Genomic DNA, 20,692 nt, shown 5'->3' with positions numbered 1-20,692 from the left:
CACAGCTTGCCCAGACCCTCCCCTCCTGGGTGCTTGGTCTCCCAGGACTCCTTAGGAGTAGTTAAACAAGGGTGCTGATCCCGCTTTAATAAGGAGAGCGCATAGAGAGGCGCAGTGGCTCGCCGCCTGTGGCTCGCCCAGAGCCCTAGCGACAACCAGAAGAGAGCAGGACAAGTCACCGGCCAGGAGGGCGCGGGGCAGCGATGCACACTCCTAGCAGGAGGCTCACGTCGGGACAGAAGCGCGCAGCTCTCTAGACTGGTCCTGGCGCGGCCGGCTCACTGACGGCGGCCTCAGTTTCCCGGTCTGTAACGTGGACGCGGCTTCGAGTGTTTCGAGGCTTGACCCGCCCGCGGAGGGCGAAGGGTTAAAAGGGCGGGTCCCGCCGCGAGGGCGGGGCCGGAGTCCGGCAGCACCTGGCAGCTGCGGGCTCCCTCCCAGCTCGCCGCGCGGAGCGCCGGGAGCGGCGGCGCGAGCGGGAGCCCCCCGGGAGGAGCGGCGCGGGAGCCGGCAGCCACCGCGGCAGGGGCGGCGAGGCGGCCTGAGCGACCTCGCGAGGCGAGCGGAGCCGCGATGGCCGAGTTCCCGTCTAAAGTGAGCACGCGGACCAGCAGCCCAGCCCAGGGCGCCGGCGCCTCCGTCTCCTCGCTGCGCCCCGACCTGGGCTTCGTGCGCTCCAGTCTGGGCGCGCTCATGCTGCTGCAGCTGGTGAGCGCGCGCGGGGCCGCGCGTGGGGTACCGGCGGGGCCCGGGGGGATCGGGGGCTCCGGGAGGCCCTCCTTCGCACCCCGTACACCCGCAGCCCAGGCTCACACGCGCCTCGACGCGCCGTGCCTACCCCGGGGGCTCCTCCAGGACCGATGCCCCGGAGATCACCCTGGCACCCTCTCACCTCGAGAGTCCCTGTTGCGGTCCGTGCTAGCACACTCGCCGTGCGCAGGGGTTCAGAGCCCACGCCAACGCCCCTCCATCCCCCCAGGTGGTCACCAGAGGCCCCCCGCAGAAAGTCTCGCATGAGCCACAGGCTGACTTCTGCCGACTCTCTCTTGGATGTGCCTACGGTGCTAGGTGCCCTCGGGCTCTGTGTACCTCTCTGTCTTTGCACGGACAGTGCCCCCGCCCTCCAGAGGACCCAGCCTCGGGCAAAGTCCACTCTTGGCTAACCCTCTGCTGAGCTCCCTGCAGCTCCGCGTGGCTGCACCCCAGAACACCCTTGGTCTAATCGAGAGGGCACATCTATTTTAACACACACACTCAGGCATGGCCCTGTGGGCCCCCGCGCCGGAGCCGGGCCCTTCTGGCTTACTCTGGGTGACCCGCCGGGTTCCGGCCTGTTTGACGGGCCTCGCGGGCGGAGGTACAGCGCCCAGCGCTGGGAGGAGTGACTTGTGGGAAGCCTGGGGTAAGACTCCTATGTCTTTGAGACCCTCTGAAGACCCTAGTTGAGGCGGACCGGTGAGAACACCCCTCTTCCCCTCTACACATGCATACTCGTTACAGACTTGGAGAGGGGAGGTCAGCTTTCTTCCCGTAGTACCCTCTGGTGCGAGTCAGGAAAATGGGTGGCGGCCCCTGTGAGACGCTTTCCCCCAGCAGAGGGCCTGGGCCGTTTTCAGAGGACTAGGGGGACTCGGAGGTGGGCGAGGGTCTATTTTCCTTTGGGGCTTTACTGCTACGTCCTAACAAGGCTGCCAGGCTCAGGCTGGGAGGCTGGGTCGTTGCGCCCACTCCCAGCCCAGGTGGGGGCCTGCCTCCTGGGGCAGTGATACCTCTATTTCCGAATTACTCGCTTCTCCCCTGTGAGCCCCCTTCCCCCACCCCAGCCTCAGACTCTCTTGGAGGGGTTTGTTTAAAACGAGGATTCTTCGTCCCCACCCCCGGAAAAGATGTGGAATTGGAATTTGAATCTCAGGAAGTGCAGCCCAGAAAGCTACATTTTTAATTCTCCAAGAATTGTTTCGGAGATGGGGGGGTGGTAGGGTCGGGGTTCGGCAGAGCCTGTGTGGAGCTGGGCACTGTGCTAGGCTCCGGGGGTTGTGAATGGCGCAGCAGCCCAGGAAGGAAGCCCGGGTCCCAGCCGTGTGAAAGGGCAGAAGAGAGGGAGGTCAGTTCTAAGTTCAGGAGGGTTCATGGAGCAGAGGTGACTTTTGAGCAGGCACTTGACAGAAATCTGAGGCGGAGGTAGGGGAAAGGTGTTCAAAGGGCAGGAAGTTGTATGAGCCAGAGCTTGGGGATGGGAAAGGGGAGGGGAGGCGGCGGGGGTGGGGAGGGGCGGGGGGCGGGGCGGGGGGGGCAGTGGTCAATGGGTTGTTGAAACTGGACTTGAAGGATTTGTTTCTGGGGTGGCCAGAAACTGAGTGCCTTGAGTACCTTTTGAGAGAGGTGGTGACCGTGTTCCATTGGCAGCCTTGGGAGGTTTTGGACCAGCGGAGGGATCTCTGCTGGGCTGAGAGATGTAGACCTGGGGTGGATCCCTGGGGTGAGCTCCTGGTAGACTGGTCCTGAGCCTCCGGCTCCTTTTGCATTTGAACAATGAGAATTGGAGTAAGGGGAGCATCCTGCTGTGCCTGCAGGGACCTGGGTGACTTCCTGTGTCTCTGGTTTAGGGGTCCCAGTGGGCTCAGCAGCCCAGTCCGCAGCATTTGGGTCCCATTGCACAGGTGTGGACACTGGGATCCAGACTCCCAGGGACTGGTTGTGGGTGAGGTGGTCTTCCTCTGCCCTCCCTGCAGTGAGTGCTTTCATGGCTGAGGTTAGAGAGGAAGGACCAAGGTCTCCTGTCAGAATTCTGAAGAGCTGCACCTTTTGGTGCATCATGTCTGCTTCTGGAAGCTGCTTCTTGAGTTGTTTCTCTGGCAACGGACAGTTCCACTGGGTCTGAGACAGCGGGGTTCACACAGCGGGCTTCACTCAACCGGCACCAACATCTGCTGGGAAGCCACAGCTCCCACCAGTCAGGTCCCCACTGGGCTCCAGGCCCTTTGCCAAGGGCTTTATATCTTCTTTTTCCTCCCTATTTTACAGGTGAGGAAATTGAGGCTCAGAAGTCAGTTCTTTGCTGAAGTTCTCATACCCCTCTGCCACAGGAGATCTAAGCCCTGAGTGGCCGGATTTTTCTGGCCTGTGCTCTTATGAGCATGCTCAGCTTTGCTCCCCTGGGGGCACAGGGTCTGGTGCTGTTGAGGGAGTGATGGAGACCTCAGGTCTAGAGCCTGCTCTCCTGGAGCTCTTGATCTGTGAGGGAAGTGCCCAGAGGGTGTGCTTTTCATGGGGGGATCAAGGAAGGCTGCACGGAGGAGGCGGTAAGTGGGAAGATGAAAGCTAATTTTCTGTCAGACCCCCACCCCTCTGTTTCCCAGAATTTGGTGACTTGGTCCAGATGTGAGAAGAAGAGGGGCCAGGGAGTGAAGCACAGGGCAGGTAGAAAGGCCCCGGCTCCTTGAGATGGGCTTTATGTCTAACATTAAGCATGTCCTGAAAAATCAACCTCACTGTACACAGATTTGTCATTCTGCCCATCCCACCTAGGTCCTGAAGGAATATTAGATGGAATATATTATATTAAGCCACGTAAGACAGAAGAATTAATTTAGTTTTTAAAGTTGGTGTGTTGGGGAGGATTGACTTAAAGAGCTAAAAAGATTGTTAGCATGAAGTTGTAGCAATTTTGAGGCAGTTGATTCTTTGTTGAGCTTCCTAGCAGCCTAGGCGAAAAGGAAAACATGAATTTATGTAAATAGCATCTTTAAAAAGGAAGCGGGCAAGTTTGATCTAGAGACAACTCTTTTGGTTGTAAAAACCAGAGTCTTTAAAGCTGCAGACCGTTGTGTAGCGAGTGGAGTAGAGGAATGTTCTGGAAGCTGAGGTTAACTCGTGCATATGGCTGGTCCGAAAGCCTTTATAGAATTAGTATGAAGTGAATACTGCTAAGTGCCCATGTTTCTCATTTTTTAAATCTTCCCCAAGTCTTGGGGAGAAGGATGATCTTAACCTGGGTTTCCTGGTGAGGTGACAGGCTCAGAGAGGGAGAGGAACTTGCCCAAGGTCATGGGGTAGAGTGGCAGAGCTGGGATTTGCACTCAGATGTGAGAATTAAGAGCCTGGCTCTAGCTTCCTGTTTTTATTACTATTATTATCATTATTTGTTGTTGTTGTTGCTTTTCGTTTTGTTTTGTTTTTGGTGGGAAGTGGGAGTTCCTAGGTGCTTTGGAGGGGAAGGGAGGGACTTCAGGAAGGGAGGACTTATCAGGAGTCAGGCCACTAGGGAAGGCTTCCTGACAGAAGTGGGCTCTGAAATGTCTCGCTTTATGGAAGGGGGCAGAATTAAAAAGGATCAGAAACAGACCGCAGCTTGTGCAGGGGCGTTCCTGAGGCTCAGGATGTAGGAGCCAGCCATCTGAATGTCTTGTGATAACAGGGCCATTGCCTTTGGCACCTTCTTTTCTTCCTGGTCCTGCCTCCTGGGTTGGAGTGGCCACAATTCCCAGTTTGCAGGGGAGTAAACAGATCGGAAGTCTCACCTGCCAGCTGGTGGTGCTGAGTTTTGGTGGGAGCACAAGCCTGGAAGCAGAGAGCCTTGGGTTCAAATTCTGGATCTGCCCCTTCCTGGTTGTGTGATCTTGAGTAGATTCCCTAATTTCCCCTGAGCCTCAGTTTCCTTGTCTGTAAAATGGTGATGGTGGGATTATGAGGACTATGGAAGGGAAAGCCTGCAAAAGGCTTAGCACAGAGTATGTTGGAATGCAGGGCACTTAGAATTCACAGGTGTCATAGAATCCTAGGGCTTTTATGCTTGTTCCTAGAGTTCCTGTGGTGCATGCTGAACATGAACTTGCATGCTTCCAGGGACAGGAAGTTCAGTCCCTCCCAAGGCGGCCTACTCCATCCAAGCGCACTTAGGAGTGTTAGAAAGCTCTTCCTCAAGGTGCTCCTAGCTCTGCCTTCAGCCCCAGCGGGCAAGCCAGGTACGGGGCAGGGCCTCGAAGGTCAGTTCTGACCTTCAGGAAGAGGCTGCTTAGGTGAGGTTGTTGGGGGTCTAAGAAGTGCGAGCAGAGAGCTTAGTCCTGTTGGGATTGCACTGTTGGGGTCTCCTAGGGCTTTCCTTAGCTCTGAGATTTGTGGGTTCAGTCTCCTTCGAGCTGCATTCCAGCTCACCGGGCTTCCTCCAACTGCCTCCAACTCTGAGCAAACCACTGCTTGTACTGTTAGCTCCGCCCACACTCCCCATTGCGACAGAGAGCATGTTGAGTATTTGGAATTAAATTATAATTGTGGAATAAATATATGAACACAGTCTCCTTAAAAAAAGAAAAAGCTGTTTCAGATAAGGCTAAAGTTATCCTTGAATCTCCAACCCCTCTCCCCAAGGGGACCACTGTTTTGGGGTGTTTCCAGTTCTCTGTCCTATGCATTCTTAAAAACATTGACGATTTTATTCTGTATCCTTTGTTCTGGAAGTTGCTTTTCTCCCCACCAGGGCCCCTGCAGTCTCTTCATGTCATACAGAGCTGTCTCCCTCCTTTTTAAGTAAGTCTTCCAGGGCATTCCATGGCGTCCCAGCGGCCCCAGCTCTTTAGCTGTTTCTCTACCAATGGAACCATTTTTAAAAATGGTTTTATTGTTGGAAAAAATTATGCAGACGTAGAGCAAAACAGCCAAACAGTACAAACGGTTATCAGTGAAAATAGACTCTTTCTTATCCCTGCCCAGTCCTGTGAGGCAGCCATCATAATGCGTGCGGTGCTCCGGGGCCGGTCACCTATCCTCACTTAAAAAAACAAAAAACAAAAAACGGGGAGCCCTGCATGCATGTACCCCGCCACACTTTTTTCCTCCTTGGCAAAACACTTAGGATGTTCTGTCTCAATGCCCATGGTGCTGCTCGTGTCTTTTTTTAATCCTTTATTTACCTAATTTCTTTAATAGGTGATATATTTACAGGGCTCCGGAATAAATAGAGTGGGAAAGAACGCAGCGAAAAATCTGTCCCTTTTGGTTAGAGTTGTCCCACGCTTCCTAGTTCCCCAGATACCATTTCGCGTTTCTTGAAGGAGAGACGTGGAAATGTGGCGGTAGGTTCCCACCTCTCCTCCCTATTTTCCCCTGGGGATATAGTCTGTCCCTTCTGTACCTTTTCTTTTTCACTTAAAAATGTGCCTTGGCGGTCCTTTGATCCCAGTGTGTGGAGTGAGACGGCTTCTGCAGCATCCCACTGTGTAACCGTGGTGTGATTCGTGTGGCCCGCCCCTTCGTTGGCAGACGCCCGGGGTTTCCACTCTGGCCGCTGCCAGCCATCCAGGGCATGTGCCCTACCCCGTACAGAAGTGAGACCGCTGGGTTGGGTATGTGAGTTTGTAGTTTTGGTAGAGGTTGCCAAATGCCCTCTGTGGGGTTCACATCCATCCCCCTAGTGTATTACCGGGTACAGTGCCTATCCCCACAGTCTGATGGGTGAAATGGCAGGTGAATGTAGCATTGTTTTGTACTTCTTTTATGAGTGAGGTTAAAAAATGTTTACGAGCTGTTTGTATTTCCCTGTCTATTCTTTCCCTGTTCTGCTGACTTGATGGTCTTTGTCTTATCAATTGTAAGAGCTCTAGATAATTTGCAAATATTTTTCTCTAGTTTGTTTTTTGGCTTTGCTCGTGGTGGTTTGTTTGTTTTGTTTTGCCATGCAGACTTGTTTGTATGTTGCTGAATTTTTTTTTTTTTTCTTTTTCCTTTTTTCTTTCTGGCTTCTGGAAATTGATTCAAAGTTAGGACTTTTGCACTCCTAGGTAATAAAGAAATTCTGCTGTGTGGAACTTGGAAAGTGTCACGTCATCTATAGTCAGTCACACCCCTGAAAGACACTGCTAGAGAGGACAGCCTCATTTTGCTGCTAAAGTATCTTTAGCACCTTCTCATCCTTCACCGCCCTTTATTAAATAGGGAGTTCTGGACCCTGGAAGACAACTGTATCTATCTAGGATGTAGCAACACCGTTATATATTTGTTCTACTTAATTTTATAGTTAGCTTCTATTGTGGTAGATGATGCAGGTTTCCCACTTTTTAGTGATATAAAGATTTCCTTTTAAAATAATTCGTGTGTGATATATACATTTATCAAGGAGAGCTAGTTAAACATGATACAATTCTACAATAGTCTGTTATGCAGTGAGTAAAAAGCTGCCCTCAAAGAAAATAATAGGGCAGCCCTCAATAGACCTTCTCCAGGCTATGTGGTTAAGTGGAAAAAACAAGGTACAAAACTGTATGTGTAGAACACTATTATTTGTATGGGAGAAATGCACACGGACTATATGCAGACACACCTGTCTGAAGCGTGTGTACATGTGTGTGTAGACAGTCTCTGGAGAGGCACGTAAGAAGCCACTCTTAGTTGTCCCTGGGGAAGAAATTGAGTATCTGGGGATGAGGGAGATGTGTTAAAAACACCATTTTGTTATGTACCATGTCACATATATTATAGATTTAAAAAATAACTTTTCAAAATATCTTTCAAATAAATGAAAATATTGAGTAAAAAAATAGTTCATATAGTTTGTGGATTCTGCAAAAGCTATGAAGGTAGCACTTGAAGGTCCCTCAGGCCCAGAGAGGGGAAAGACACCTTCCCAGGATCACGCAGCTGCAAGCAGTGGTCCTGCATTCAGTGTTACTGGGTAGGCGACCTTGGGCAGTTTCCTTTACCATCTGTAAGTGGAATGAAGACTTGGCTTACCGCAGGGCTGACAGAGGTAAGAGCTATAAAGCTGTCCCCATGCAGTGGGTGGTTGCTGTTTCCGTATGAGTGGCAGAGCCAAGTGTTGGTCACTCCTTGTCACTGGTGAGCTGTTTGTGGCAGCAGCACTCAGGGAGGTCCAGGCCCTGATGTCCTGCTCAGAGACTGGAAAACCTGCATCCTCTACCCCATAGCGAGTTGGAACTTGAGTGTGCGGGGGAGAGCCTGTTTTTCTTGGCTGCCCAGTGAACCTAGCCCTGGATACTAACAGGGTTGGGTTAGTCCAAGAGGGAGAGGCCGGGGTGGCACTCCAGGGTCTCACAGAGGGCAAGGAAAGCAAAGGCTGAAGAGCAGGCGAGGCCCAGAGCCTGTTCTGGGACATTCCAGCTTCGGTAGGAGTGTGTGTGTTTGGGGTGGGGATTGGGGGGATGGGGGTATCGGACAACAGACAATCTGCCACCCTGTGTAAGGTTAGCCATATGGGGTCACCTGTCCCTCCTTGTAGTTAATATGGGGTGGGGCTTGCTCAGGGTCACCCAAAACCTTCGTGCTGGAGTCAGGACTAGAGCTGGTGTCTCAGGAAGAAGTCGGGTAATAGAGAAGACCCTCGCAGGAGGCAGAAGCCAGGCCTCACAGCGCCGCAAGGGTCCGAATGCTCCCAATAGCCACCTCTCTCCGGAGGGTCGATGGCAGGATGGGACCTGTCTGCATGCTGAGAATATGAGTTTCTGTCATCCCGTCCTCCCAGGGTTCTGGGTGGGCCTCGCCCCTCTCTGCTCTGGCCTCCAGGACGCCGGTGCTCCCGCCACACAGTCAGTCACAGCCTCGGGCCAGGTCCAGATCTTCCCGGAGCCTCGGTTTCCTCATCTGTGAAATGGGGCAAGTGCTCTGCATGGGAGAGAGTTGGGGTCAGGGAGGAAGGCTGAGGGGGCTGGGGCTGGGCCTGACTGGGGGCTTTACAAGGGGCCAAGGCCTTCCTGGGAGGGCTCTGTATGGCTATCGGGGTCTTGGTGCTGGGAGGCACAGGTAGGCTTTCTGGGGTGGGCCAGGAGGCCCCTGAGGGAGTGAGGGCAGGCAGGTGAAGTCTGAATTTCTGAAAACTCACAGGGGCATTGCCACTTGCTCTGGGAGAGCCTTGGGGATGTAACTCAAGGGGCTCCCACCAGCCTTTACATACCTAGGGAAGGTTCGCGGGGGGACCTGCTTGGTTTTTGGGAACTTGGGTGTGGAGTAGGGGTGAGCAGGATACAGTTTGAGCTTTGCATTGGGAATATTTTTCTAAAACCCTTAGATAGGGGGACCCCAAAGGAGCCATGCTGGCAGTGGGCTCCCTGACATGCAGGGTGCACGCAGGGGCTGGAAGGGCTGGAGGATGTCATTTGGGACCTCTGGGGGTGCCCCGGCCATTGGGTAGGTAAGTAGGAACCTCTTCTTCCACCTCCACGATTTAGAAAAATCTCAGTTCTGAGACTGGGGACTCAGAAATGACAGGTAATGTGATAAAGGCCTAATTCAGAAAGCCCTGGAGGTGACTCGTTGTCATCCTCCCTGTGACAGCCTTGGCTGGGAGCTGCTGCGCCTGGCCAGAGCAGCCCTCGGGAGAGTTTGTTCAGTGACCGAGGGGCTGGATTTGGTAGCTCACATGCCCGCTTTTCAGATAGGGAAGGGGAGGCTTAGGGGAGCAGATGTCGCCGCAGGCTGGGGCAGGGTCTCGTCCACTCTCGCGCCTCCCGCAGAGCTGGCGAGTGCTGGCCCCAGGCTTCTCGAAAGCCCAGAGAGTGTGGCGCGGGAATTCCAAGCCGCCTTCCCCACAAGCCCGACCCTCTGCACAGGGAGCGGGCGGCACGTGGCGCCTTGGCCAGCCCAGGCGCCTGGAGCCTCTGTCCCCTGTGCCTTTGTCTCCTGGGACACAATAGGTGGCTTTTTGTCCCCATAAAGTCCCTTTCACTGTCGGGAGAAGGGCCAGGGCGGGGGCGGAGGCTGGGCCTGCTCAGCCAAGCTCTGAGTGTCCCCAACGGCCCCGCCGTGTCCCTGTGAGAAGCCCCAGGAAGGGTTCACGTCATCGGCCTGGGCCTCGGTTTCTTGGATGGTGCACTGGGGAGAAGGGAGCCCCAGGGTGTCATGGGTGGGTCCTGCCCTCACATTTTTCCTAAAACGTTTGGTTTGGTTTTCAACTTTTGCAGAGCTAAAGATCTCACGTAGAAATTCAAATTTCTAATGTCTCTTGAAAAGTGAGAAGTTCTGGCTGCCTCAGGCCTGTGTCCCCTCAGACACCAGCAGGACACTCCCAGCTCCACAGACCCGCCCGGCCCACCTTAGTCATTTCTGTGACCTGCCTGCCTGGCCGGTGCAGCATTCAAAACCCCGGTAGCAGCCTCCAGAGCGGTACCGTCCCTCCCTCTGGGGCTTGTCCCTCCCCAACACCCTGTCCTCTGACAGCCCTCACGGCCACCCACAATGCAACGGCTTTTAACTTTTCCTTCACATCATTTTACCTGCACGACACACCTGTGAGGTGACCAGGATTAGTGAACTCTCCCCAACATGTCCGATGAAGAAACAGCAGAAAGGTTAGTTGGCTCTCCCAACACCACACGGTGAATCTACGTACAAGGTTCTGACCCAGCCCGGGAAATGGGGAGGATTGACAGGAGGCTTGGGGTGACCACCCTTGGGTGTGAGAGGAGTTAGCTTAGAGCTCACGGGGTTGGTGCTCTTTCCCTGGCTTTGGGCCCCTGGACGAGGCCTGTGTTGAGTGTCCGGCCTCCTTGGAGAACACTGGACGCGGCCTCCCCGCTCCCACTGTACAGAGGGGAAGACTGAGGCCCACAGGGGTAACGGGTTCTGCCGACCCCACCGGAGACAGCAAAAGTGCAGCTCCAGGAGGTGTCCTAGGGCTGGGCCCAGTGGACTTCTGAGGACTTTCCGATAAGCCCACATCTGCCTTATCTGAAAGATGGGTGAGGCATAGCACCCTTATCTGCCGGGCCCTGGCTCCGGGCCTGGTGCTTAAGTTTAGATACATTCGTTATCTCACCATGACCTCCCACCCCTATGAACAGCAGGCACTATTCAGACCTGAGGAAACCAGACACAGAGAATGGACTGGAAAATCTACATTCTAACCTCTCTGAGAGATAATGACGGTAGAACATGTACTGAGTGTTAAGTCTCTGTTGGGCACTGGTCTAAGTACCTTATAAGTATACCTTCATTTATATCTCAGAACTACCCCACGAGGTAGGCACACTTTGAAGACGAGGGCACTGGGGCACAGAGAGGTTCGGCAACTTGCCCAAAGCCATGCAGCGAGCGAGTGGGCAGGACCAGCGCTTGATCCCAGAGAGCGAGCGAGTAGGCCAGGCTTCCACCCGAGCTGGTGCCAGCATCACCGTTAAGTCAGATCGTGACATCCACCTGCAGACGCGAAGAGTAGCTAAGGAAGATATATTCGTTTCCTAAAGCAGCCACAACAAAGTACCACACACTGGGTGGCTTGAGACAACAGAAACTCATCCTCTCGCAGTTCTAAGAGGCCAGAAGTCCAAAGTCAAGTTGTCGGCAAGGGCGGTTCCTTCTGGAGACTCTGAAAGAGCATGTGTTCTGGGCCCCCTCTCCTAGCTTCTGGTGTTTGCCTGCAATCTGTGGCACACCTTGGTTCGAAGACACATCACTCCACTATCTGCCTCCATCGTCTCCTGACATTAGCCCTGTGTGTGTCCAATTTCCCACTTATAAGGACACCGGTCACTAGATCAGGGCTTCCCTAACTGAGGATGCCTTCTGGTCCGGCATTTGTGACACTCCTCTCTCCTTTCTGGTCCTGCAGATGGTTTTCAACAAAAATACCTGTTCCCCAATTGTTCACAAATTCTTTTGGAGGCGCGCAGGTCCTGGGGCACATCTGAAGGTGTCCTTTTTCACAGTCCTTGTTTAAAGAGAAAATCCCTTCCCCCAAATCTTGAGGTTTTCAGAAAAAAAAAAAAAAGCCTGTACCTTTGAGGTTTCCAGACAGTTCTCTTTGTTTATCGGTAGTGCTTGGCTAATATGAGGCGTTTCAGGGGCTTCTGGAGATTTAGAACAGGTGAGGCGTTGAGGTTTGGTTCTGTCTGTGTTCGTGTGTGTGTGCGTGTGTGTGTGCGCGTGTGTCTGTCCGAGAGTAAGACGCGCAGATGTGTGTGTAGACGCCCACAGGGAGACACAGGCTCCTCCCCACGCAGCTCCCTCCCTTCTCTCCCATCCTCTGCCTTTGCTCATACATCACCCTCTCAGTGAGATCTTGACCTCGTATCTAAAATTGCGAGGGACCCCACTTCCCATCCTCCTTATCCCTTTTCAGCTGGATTTTTTTCCCCCTGTAGCACTTACCCTGCGATCCACTCGAATGTCACTTGCGTCTTGGGTTCTGAGCCGGCCCGCCCTGGCGGGGTGGCAGCTCCACAAGAGCAGGGCTTGTCTGTTGTGGTCACACCGCAGTAGGTGCTCAACATGTATTTGTTGAATGGATCAGGCAAGTCCTCTGGTCCTTTCTCCCCACGAGAGCACACATGGGTCCACAGCCAGGAGGCCAGCAGCTCCCGTGGCTTTTGGAGATGAGGCCTGGGCCCAGCCTCCCCTGCAGCATCCCCCAGGACAGGAGCGGGGTCAGCAAACGTGGGAGTGCCCTGTCCGGAGCGGAGTCTCCGTGGGGCCCTGCGTGGGGGTCTTCCCTTCAGGTTCTTGGGGCTGGGAGAGAGGAGGAGACAGGGGAAAAAACCAGTTGGTCTGGTTTAGACGGCGGAATGGACCTTCCTTGTTCTAGGGCAGAAACCTAGGCGGCCCCCTGGGCACAAGGCCAGGGCTGCTGGGCCGGGAACACTAGAGATGCCCACTGCTCATCCAGCACCTTCTGCTCCCAGGCTGCTCTTGCTCATCTGGGCACGGGCTGGACCGGAGGGCAGGGCAGAGACGGGAGAGCCTGGGTGCCCGCAGGGCCTGGCCCTCAGAGCCAGCTGGCTGTCCTCATTTGCACGCATCATTGAGTAACTCTCAGTGGCCTGGGTTCCAGAGAAGGACTGATCTGGGTTCAAATCCTGGTCTTTCCAGGTGACCATGAATGACCACGGGCACATTTCCCTCTGAGCTTCTGTTTGGAAAACAGAGATAATAAACAGTACCAACTGATGAGAGGGTCATGGGGGAATCGAAGAAACCAGAGGGGAGGTGCTTTCTCTAGGCCTGGCACATGGCCCGAGGGCATTAAGTGGTTAGTGCGACCGAGTCTATGAGTGATAATGCTGATAACTGATAGGTGCACATTAGCGTGAACCTGAATCGGTCTTTTCTTGATTCTTCGTCCACTGCATTTTCTCATTCACTTTCAGAGAGTTGGAACCAGGCAACACAGTGCATAGAGTCCTGCAAGCATCCGCGTTAAGGGGAAAGAGAATCGTTTGTCATGCCCAGTTCTCACCTGGCTGAGTCCCAGGACATGCTGCTAAGAACAGTTACTTCCCCCAGCTCCGGGGGCTCTTGGCCCCCCGATGTGTCTGTTTCAGGCGCATGGGTGGTAAAGGGTGTGTGCGATGCCCTGTGCTGAGGCACCCTGGCTCTGGGTCCTCATTGGTGAGGGCTCTGTCCCCGGCTCGTGCGGCTGCTGGCAAGGCTCTGCTACCTGGCCCACCTTGCTTGTCTGCAGAGTGGGTCCCGTGGGCCACCGCCAGACTGTTCATGGCAGGTAGAGGAGCAGATTCACTGATTTACACCTGCTTCCTCTTTTAGTCCCTAGTACCTGTGCAGGCCGGGTTTTTGACCCCCGTTTCATGGATAAGGACATTTAGGCCAGGTAGCTCCTGAGCACATATTTACTGAGCAGGTACTGTGTGCCGTTGGGCACTGGGCATACAGCAGTGGACAAAACAGGATTCCTCAGGGGTCCTGTATTCTAGTGGGCAGCCCTCGCCAGAGCTGGCCAGGTGAGCTGCACAGAGAGGGGAAGGTGCTTGTCCAGTGTCACACAGCACAGATGGGATTGAAACCCAGCTCATGACTCCCAGGCCCAGGGCTCCAAACCACCCCTGACCCAGAAAGAGAAGCTACAGCTTCCCCAGCCTCTTGCGAGGGAGGGGCAGGAAGAGGAAGGTTGGCAGAGGGGCTGTTGGGTTCTGGACCACTCGGCTAAGGTCATTCTTGTCCAGACCCCACAGAGAGGGGGATCGATACAGAAGCTTCTCTTTGGTCTTGGTGGGTGCTTTGCTTGGGCTGTCCGGCAGACACCCAGCTCTGGCGATCTCTGGGTCATGAGCCCTTAAGTGAGCGGCACCTCTTCATCGTCTGGTCCGGGAGCTCGCGGTAGCCCGTCAGCTGGTATGAGCTGCCAGCAGAACGTTTTGTCCCCCAAAGCCAGCAGCCAGAGGTGGGTTTTGCTCTTGAACTGCTCCTCTGTGATCCGACTGAGGGTTGGCTCATCTTGGGCTGGTGGCGGGGTCACCGTGAGCCTTGGTGCCACACGCCTGGATGCTGTACAGAGGAAAGGAGAGCCTCTTTCTGTCTTCGTCAGCAATGGCGCCTTTCTCTGAAGCCCCATGGTAGACCCACCCCCCCTCCCCTCAGCGACCAACCCGAGTCACGTCTAGCTGACCAGGGACTGCTGACCAGAGAATGCCCCTGGGGAGGAGGAGGATGGCCTGGCTGGGGGGATCTCGACCAGCAAGGAATGGGGCGGGAGAGGTGTGAGGGAGGCCAGGATGGCCACATGTGAGGCGCAGCTGTGGGCCTCCCGCGCTCCCCGCCTCAGCAGACCCTTCGCTGGGTCCACCCTGCTGTGGTCTCCCAGGTGTCCCCATGAGGGCCGTGTAGAATCCTGTGGCCCAGAGGACTGGGGCAGGTGCAGCGTACCTGGCTGGGGGGAATAAAAGCAAATGCTTCTGTCATACGTACGTGAACTCCGGGGTCCTTAAGGCAGCCCTGTGAGATCGTTATGCTCATTTGACAGATGTACGACCACAGCACTGAGAGGTTGCAGATTTGCACAAGGTCACTCAGCAGGAAGGGGAGGGAGGTTTTAAAGCAGGCAGCCATTGCCAGAGTTCATGTTGTTAATAGCTACACACAGTGTCTGCCAGGGCCCACCCTACTACCTGGGAACAGGGTGACAGGTTGGCTTCTCTGAGGCCTGATTTCACCTGTAAGGCGGGGCAATTAGAATCAGAGAAGGTGGGGTGGAGAGAGCTTGGCGGGGCACCAGGTGGAGGTCACCCGGAGGACTCAGGCTGCTCCTTTTCCCACCTCTGGGAGTCTGTGCCTGTCTGTCCGTCGGGAAAGTGCTGGTGACTTCTTTCAGCATCTTTTACTAAGCTCTTGGCGGGGCCCAGTTCCCGTACTGGGTGCTGGGACCCGGCTGTGGGTGAGACAATCATGTTGCCCTTGGGGAGCTCAGTCTGGGGAAGGGAACAATTCCAGTACTGGGGGGCTTCAGGAACACAGGAGAGGGTTCTGGAACCCGGACTGGAGGAGGGGGGATGGTGTCTTGGAGCACGAAACATTTCAGCTGAGACCTGAAAGAGAAGCTACCAGGCAAGGCCTTGCTTTGGTATACAGTGGTATGCGGCAGGCACCACATAAATATTTCTTGACCAAATGAGAAATGCGTCTTGCAGAGGGAGCGTCATGGCAAAGGCCTCTGGTCCGTGGCCCCCAGCCTGACTGATGCGAGGGGCTCTGTCTCACACCTCCAGGTACTGGGGCTGCTGGTATGGGCCCTGATCGCCGACACCCCGTACCACCTATACCCGGCCTACGGCTGGGTAATGTTCGTCGCTGTCTTCCTCTGGCTGGTGACAATCGTCTTCTTTGTCGTCTACCTGTTTCAGCTGCACATGAAGTTGTACATGGTGCCCTGGCCACTGGTGGTAAGTCAGGATGGGGACAGTGGAGGTGGTTCCAGGCCGAGCCCTCAGCCTCTGGGAGTAGCTGTGACAGTGTGACCCTTCCCTAAGTGGGACGAGGTGGGGTGGGATTGGCTGCAGTCCCCGCTGGCCCTCAGCTGGCCTGCAGAGCTGGGTGGGGGAGGGGCTGATGGTTTGGCTGTGCAGTGTTTTTTAGCACTGGGAGCGTGAGCCAGGGAGGGCACAGGCTCGCCTTTCTCCGGGGAAGTGAGCAGAAGTGTGCTATTGGATAAAGAGACCAGAGGCCATTTGGAGTCTTGAAAAATATTTTTCCTTTTTGGAGGGGTGGGGGGAGGGCGGGGGATGTTGGAGTTCGAACCTGTGTTGCAGAGGGTCTCTGATCCGGCTGGGCCCAGACAGGCAGCCCTGGGCCTGGAGGCCGGGTCCGGCGTGTGCAGGGCGGGCCCAGGCGCCACAGGGCTGGCGACCCGCTGCCTCCAGAGTGAGGCCCCTGCAGCCCCGGAGAGGGTGGCGTCCCAGGTTTACCCAGGTCCGTCTCCTCAGGACACAGGGCTGACAGCGTCCGTAGGAAGTGCCCGGGCCAGGCACAGAGAAAGTGCTGGTTTTTCTCTCTGACCCGGAAAACCCCTGCAGCTGGGGTCTGAGGCTTTCAGTGAGCAGAGAGGAGAGAGAGGCACATGATTGTAAGACGAGCAAGGCTGGGACTAGGCAGCATTGTTTGGAATTCAATGACTTTTTACACTGAGGAAACGTGAGTCATCCTTAAGACAGAGGTGGTTTGTTAGATCTCGACATCACTGGCAGGAGCCAGGCGACGTTTGCGGCGGGCACTGTCCTTGGAGGGACGATCCCGGGGTGAGGAGGGGGTGGCCTGGCTGCCTGGCTGGGGTCCAGCCCCTGCCCCACGTCTGGGGAGATGGAGGGGCCTCGGTGTCCCTCGGCACAATTTGGGGCTCTAGTCCTGCCGTGGGTGGCAGGCGGCTTCTTCTTCAGGCTGTGATGGCGGGGCGTGTCTCTCACGCTCCTGGACCTGTCAGCAGAGAGGGCAGAGAGGGCTGGATTGGGACTGCCAGATTGAGATTCTTCTGGGATGGGGGGCTATACACTCCCTATAGGGCAGGCAAGATATGTGGAGTGGGAGGAGGGGTTCTGGAGAGCCGGCTCCCAGCTGCCCATAGGAAGCCGCCTCTGCTCGGTCTGCTGTCGTTGGTGGGGCAGCAGGCCCCCTGGTGCCAAATCGATATTTTAAGATTTAAAGTTTTTTATGAAATCTTCAGGTTTTCATATGAAATCTCATCTTAGAATGTTGGTAATTTAAAAAACAATCTATGGACTGAACCAAATATGTCTGAGGGCCACCAGTCTGCGGTTCACTGGCTTCAGGGGCCAGGCGGTGGGGAAGGGGCACCTGGGCCCGGTTTTGGCTGAGGGCCTTCTTGCGGGTCCGGCTCAGGCTCCTTCTGGGTCCTCACCATGGCATTTGATGTGGGACCTTGAGACTAAGATGTGGTCTTTTGGCAGACAGATTCTTCCCTCTGGGGACAGGGAGGGATAGGAGACCCCCTCCTAGGGCTGGGCTAAGAGCCAGGTGTGGCAAGGTGTGGGGGGCGGGGAGGGGGAGGAACTGGGCTTGGCCCCGAGCCAGCAGGAGGAGCAGCCCAGAGCTCTTCAGCTGGTGCACTCAGAGACTGGCTGCACTGGACCTCCCGCCACCGGGAATGGGTTTTGCCTACTGGGATTGTCCCCTGACCATGCCTTCCCACCATTTCCCCTCCCCTCAGCCTTGGGCGTGTTTATGCTCCCTGCTCAGAAGGCCTCAGACTGCTGTCCCCCCCCCCCCGCCCCCGAGGCCCTTTTAGTGGGAAAGTCCAGTCGTGTGCTGGTGGGAACCAGGGGCTTCCAGTTACTGGAAGTCTCATGTCTTAAGCCCGTTCTGCCCTCCCCACCCCCCCAGTTGATGATATTCAACGTGGGCGCCACCGTTCTCTACATCACAGCCTTCATCACCTGCTCTGCCGCGGTCGAGCCGACATCCCTGAAGGGCACCAGGCCCTACAACCAGCGTGCAGCTGCCTCCGTGAGTATGGTTCCCGGGGCGCCCTTGGCAGTTACAGGGGACCGGCCAAAGCAAGGTCTGTGTCCCTGGAGCCCCACTGCTCCAGGCAGCGGCCACCTCCTGAGTTCTCATGCTAATCTCAGCAGGTCTCAGAGGAGCCAAGCTTTCAGTCTTCCATGTTAACAGTAAAACCTTGAGGAAGTAGAAAGCTTGGGAGACTCCGTGTGGCGGTGAATGGGTTTCGTGGTATAAATCAGAAGAGGCACACTGATTCGGGGTCATGTACCTCCTTAGAAAATCTGTTTAAAAGCTATTGCCCCACCTCCACCTCCAAAGGGACACATGCAAAAATATTTTGGTTTAGACCATTTTGGGGGCATTCACAGGCTCTCCCACATAGCCTAAACGGGCTCCACGTTAAGTAGCCAGTGAACAGTCCCCAACACACACACGCACCTGCCACATCTACTCCACGAGGCCCTGCAGACATTTCCTCAGAGGATGCCGAGCCCCCGGTGAGGCCGGTGGGTACCAGTCCCATCTGATAGGGATGGCAGCTGAGATGAAGCAACGCCCTGGATGAGGTCCAGGGCCGGGCAGGACTGGGTTCCTCCTACACTCTTCCTGGTGAGGATGGTTCTGAAATAAGCGAACTCAAGTCAGTGGGATTGAGACATGGGGCTTCTGAATGCAGCCGCAAGTACTAGTGGGGAGGGCGTTTGTGAACCGATTCCAGAAAAGTCCCGGGGTCGCTTTTTGAATGTGGTCTTTTTAAAACGAAATCCCTGGAATGGGTCTAGAGCAGCTCCCCCCCCTCCACCCCCCGTCGCTCGTTAGCACGTTGTCCAGTTGCCTGTATCACAGTCTGACGTCCTTGCCTGTGTGGTTAACACTTGAATACAGTGTCAGCTCCCCGACAATTAGATGTCAAATGAGTGTGTGGTGAAGTAGGAGCTGGCGTGGCTGCCAGAGCCACCGTCCCGGTTCACTGAGGGGCCCTAGGGTTCACGGTCAGCCTGTCCCAGGCTGTCTGCCCGGTGCTTTTATTGCTGTCACCACCCCTCCCTTGTGCCGTGCTGCAGACGACTCAGCTTCGCTGTTTTCTCTTTCAGTTTTTCTCGTGTTTAGTGATGATTGCCTATGGAGTGAGTGCTTTCTTCAGCTTCCAGGCCTGGCGAGGAGTGGGCAGCAATGCAGCCACCAGTCAGATGGCTGGTGGCTACTCCTAAACCCCCGTGCAGCGAGCGGCCCGGCCTTGGGGCTGAAGGCTGCGGCTGGGTCACGGCGCAGGGTGGCCCCGCGAGCCCGTGGAGTCAGCTCGGAAGGGACGACACTCGCTCCTCTGACCATCGGACACGGGCCCAGCCAGCACTCCTGAGGAATCCAGACCTTCCTCTGATGCGCATGGGAAGGAGACAGGCCAGTGGCCGAGACTCCTCCACATCCCCTTTGTTCAGCAGCAGGTGACAGGGGAGGAAGGGGCTCCCGGACTCTGCTTTGTCTTTAGAGGACTTCAGAGTCCAAGGCTGGGCCCAGCCTTCTCACCAGCACTAAATACACTAACAAGGACAGGACTCCGGACCTGTAGCCCCTGCCCCACCACCGAATAAGCCTAACAAGCAGCATGTTTTCTTCTTTATTGTGGTCTTGGTTCCGGAGTGCTGAGTGGCCTTATGAAAGCATTCTGATCCCTTAAAACACTATTCCAACCTGACCCTCCCCCAAGCCAACAACACGTACGTCGCTTGTAGGGAGACATTTCTGACGGCGTGGTCTTCCTTTCCTGCATTTCAAACACACCAGTTATCCAAAGCAAACTGGTTTTAAGTGACTTCTCAGTGATGAAATCCCAACCGGGCTTCCCTCGCTTTCCCAAGCCCGCGTTTGTAATCGTCCCCTGGGAAAAGCTAGCGTCAGTACCAACTGCTTTCTGACACTGTTGATTAGGCACATGGGACGTGGAGGAGGGGGAATCAAGACCTTGCCTGGTGAGTTGTCCTATGCTTGGTGGTGACTGTTGTTGTTTTTTTTTTTTTTACAAAAATAAAGATGGAAGAACTTATTTGGAAAAGGTGTCGGAGAATCGTGGTTGTGGATGGTTATAAATTCCAGGAAGCTGCAGGGCAAAACAGGACAAAGGTTCCGATAGTGCAATTCCAGTTCTGGAGTCACTCAGCACCACCAGCCACTTCTGTGACCCGAGGTAGGCCCACGAACCTCCTGCCTGTCTGGCACAGGCCCAGTTTATGTTGTTGTCCTGCCATAAATTTAATAGCATCTCCTTTTATTCTCAAAAGGGGCCCAGCTTGACAATAAATCACTTAGCATCAGAGCTTTAGGTGGGCGAAGTCTTCCTGTTGAACTTAAGATTGCCATGTCACCTGCCTTTAAAGTTGGAAGTTCAGAGATCACGTCATCACAGTGAGTGGCCATGCTTGACACGTAGAGCTGGTACAGATGGTCGGGGTGAGGGTCCTTTTAAAACTTATTTTTCTACCACCGGAGCAACATGCTCTGAATATTAAGCCCAAGGCATTTCTGGGCACGCCTTGGTTTTTTGAAAACTGGGAACAATTAAAATGTAACTCGATGCAAAATGCTGTGGATGAGCTACCCCATTACCAAGGGATGGAGATTAAGTCGGATACCCGTGCCCAGTTAGCCCGGGACAGGCCCAGCCTACGCCTGTTGTCCTGGCATAAATGTTAACAGAATTCCTTTTTACTCTCAGGTGTCTCAGTTTGAAGAGTAAATTAGTCATTCCAGGATTAAGCCATCAGAGTGTTTAGTTTTAAGGAACAACTCATTTTCTTTTCTTTTGAAGTTAAAAAAAAAAAAAAATGAGGGCTAGGTAAGTCCTAGAGGTTCCCGACATCCTAAATCCTAATACACAGCCTGCTTCAGCGGAGCCGGTAACAAGCTTAGTCAAACCACCACCTTTGGTTCTGGCCAGTGCCTCTCCCATCCAGCCCTCAGGCCCGCAGTGTGGGTGAATAGCACGTCCCAGGGGTGAGGAGGGCTAGGC

General features: G+C 54.8%; 1 protein-coding gene across 1 annotated transcript; it reads left to right on the top strand.

Moving 5' to 3' along the window:
- The first annotated feature begins 449 nt into the window (after positions 1-449).
- Positions 450-19,738, top strand: LOC107501914 (plasmolipin). The gene is made up of 4 exons (XM_036231306.1): positions 450-708; positions 15,441-15,614; positions 17,566-17,688; positions 18,780-19,738. The coding sequence occupies exons 1-4, from the start codon at positions 574-576 to the stop codon at positions 18,894-18,896; spliced, it is 549 nt and encodes a 182-aa protein (XP_036087199.1). The 5' UTR covers positions 450-573; the 3' UTR covers positions 18,897-19,738.
- Positions 19,739-20,692: the final 954 nt, after the last annotated feature.

Source organism: Rousettus aegyptiacus, unplaced genomic scaffold (genome assembly GCF_014176215.1).
Source record: "Rousettus aegyptiacus isolate mRouAeg1 unplaced genomic scaffold, mRouAeg1.p scaffold_m13_p_14, whole genome shotgun sequence".
In the NCBI taxonomy this organism is placed as follows: Eukaryota; Metazoa; Chordata; class Mammalia; order Chiroptera; family Pteropodidae; genus Rousettus; species Rousettus aegyptiacus.
Note: the sequence above shows the minus strand (reverse complement) of the source record. Positions and strands in the feature narration are given on the sequence as shown.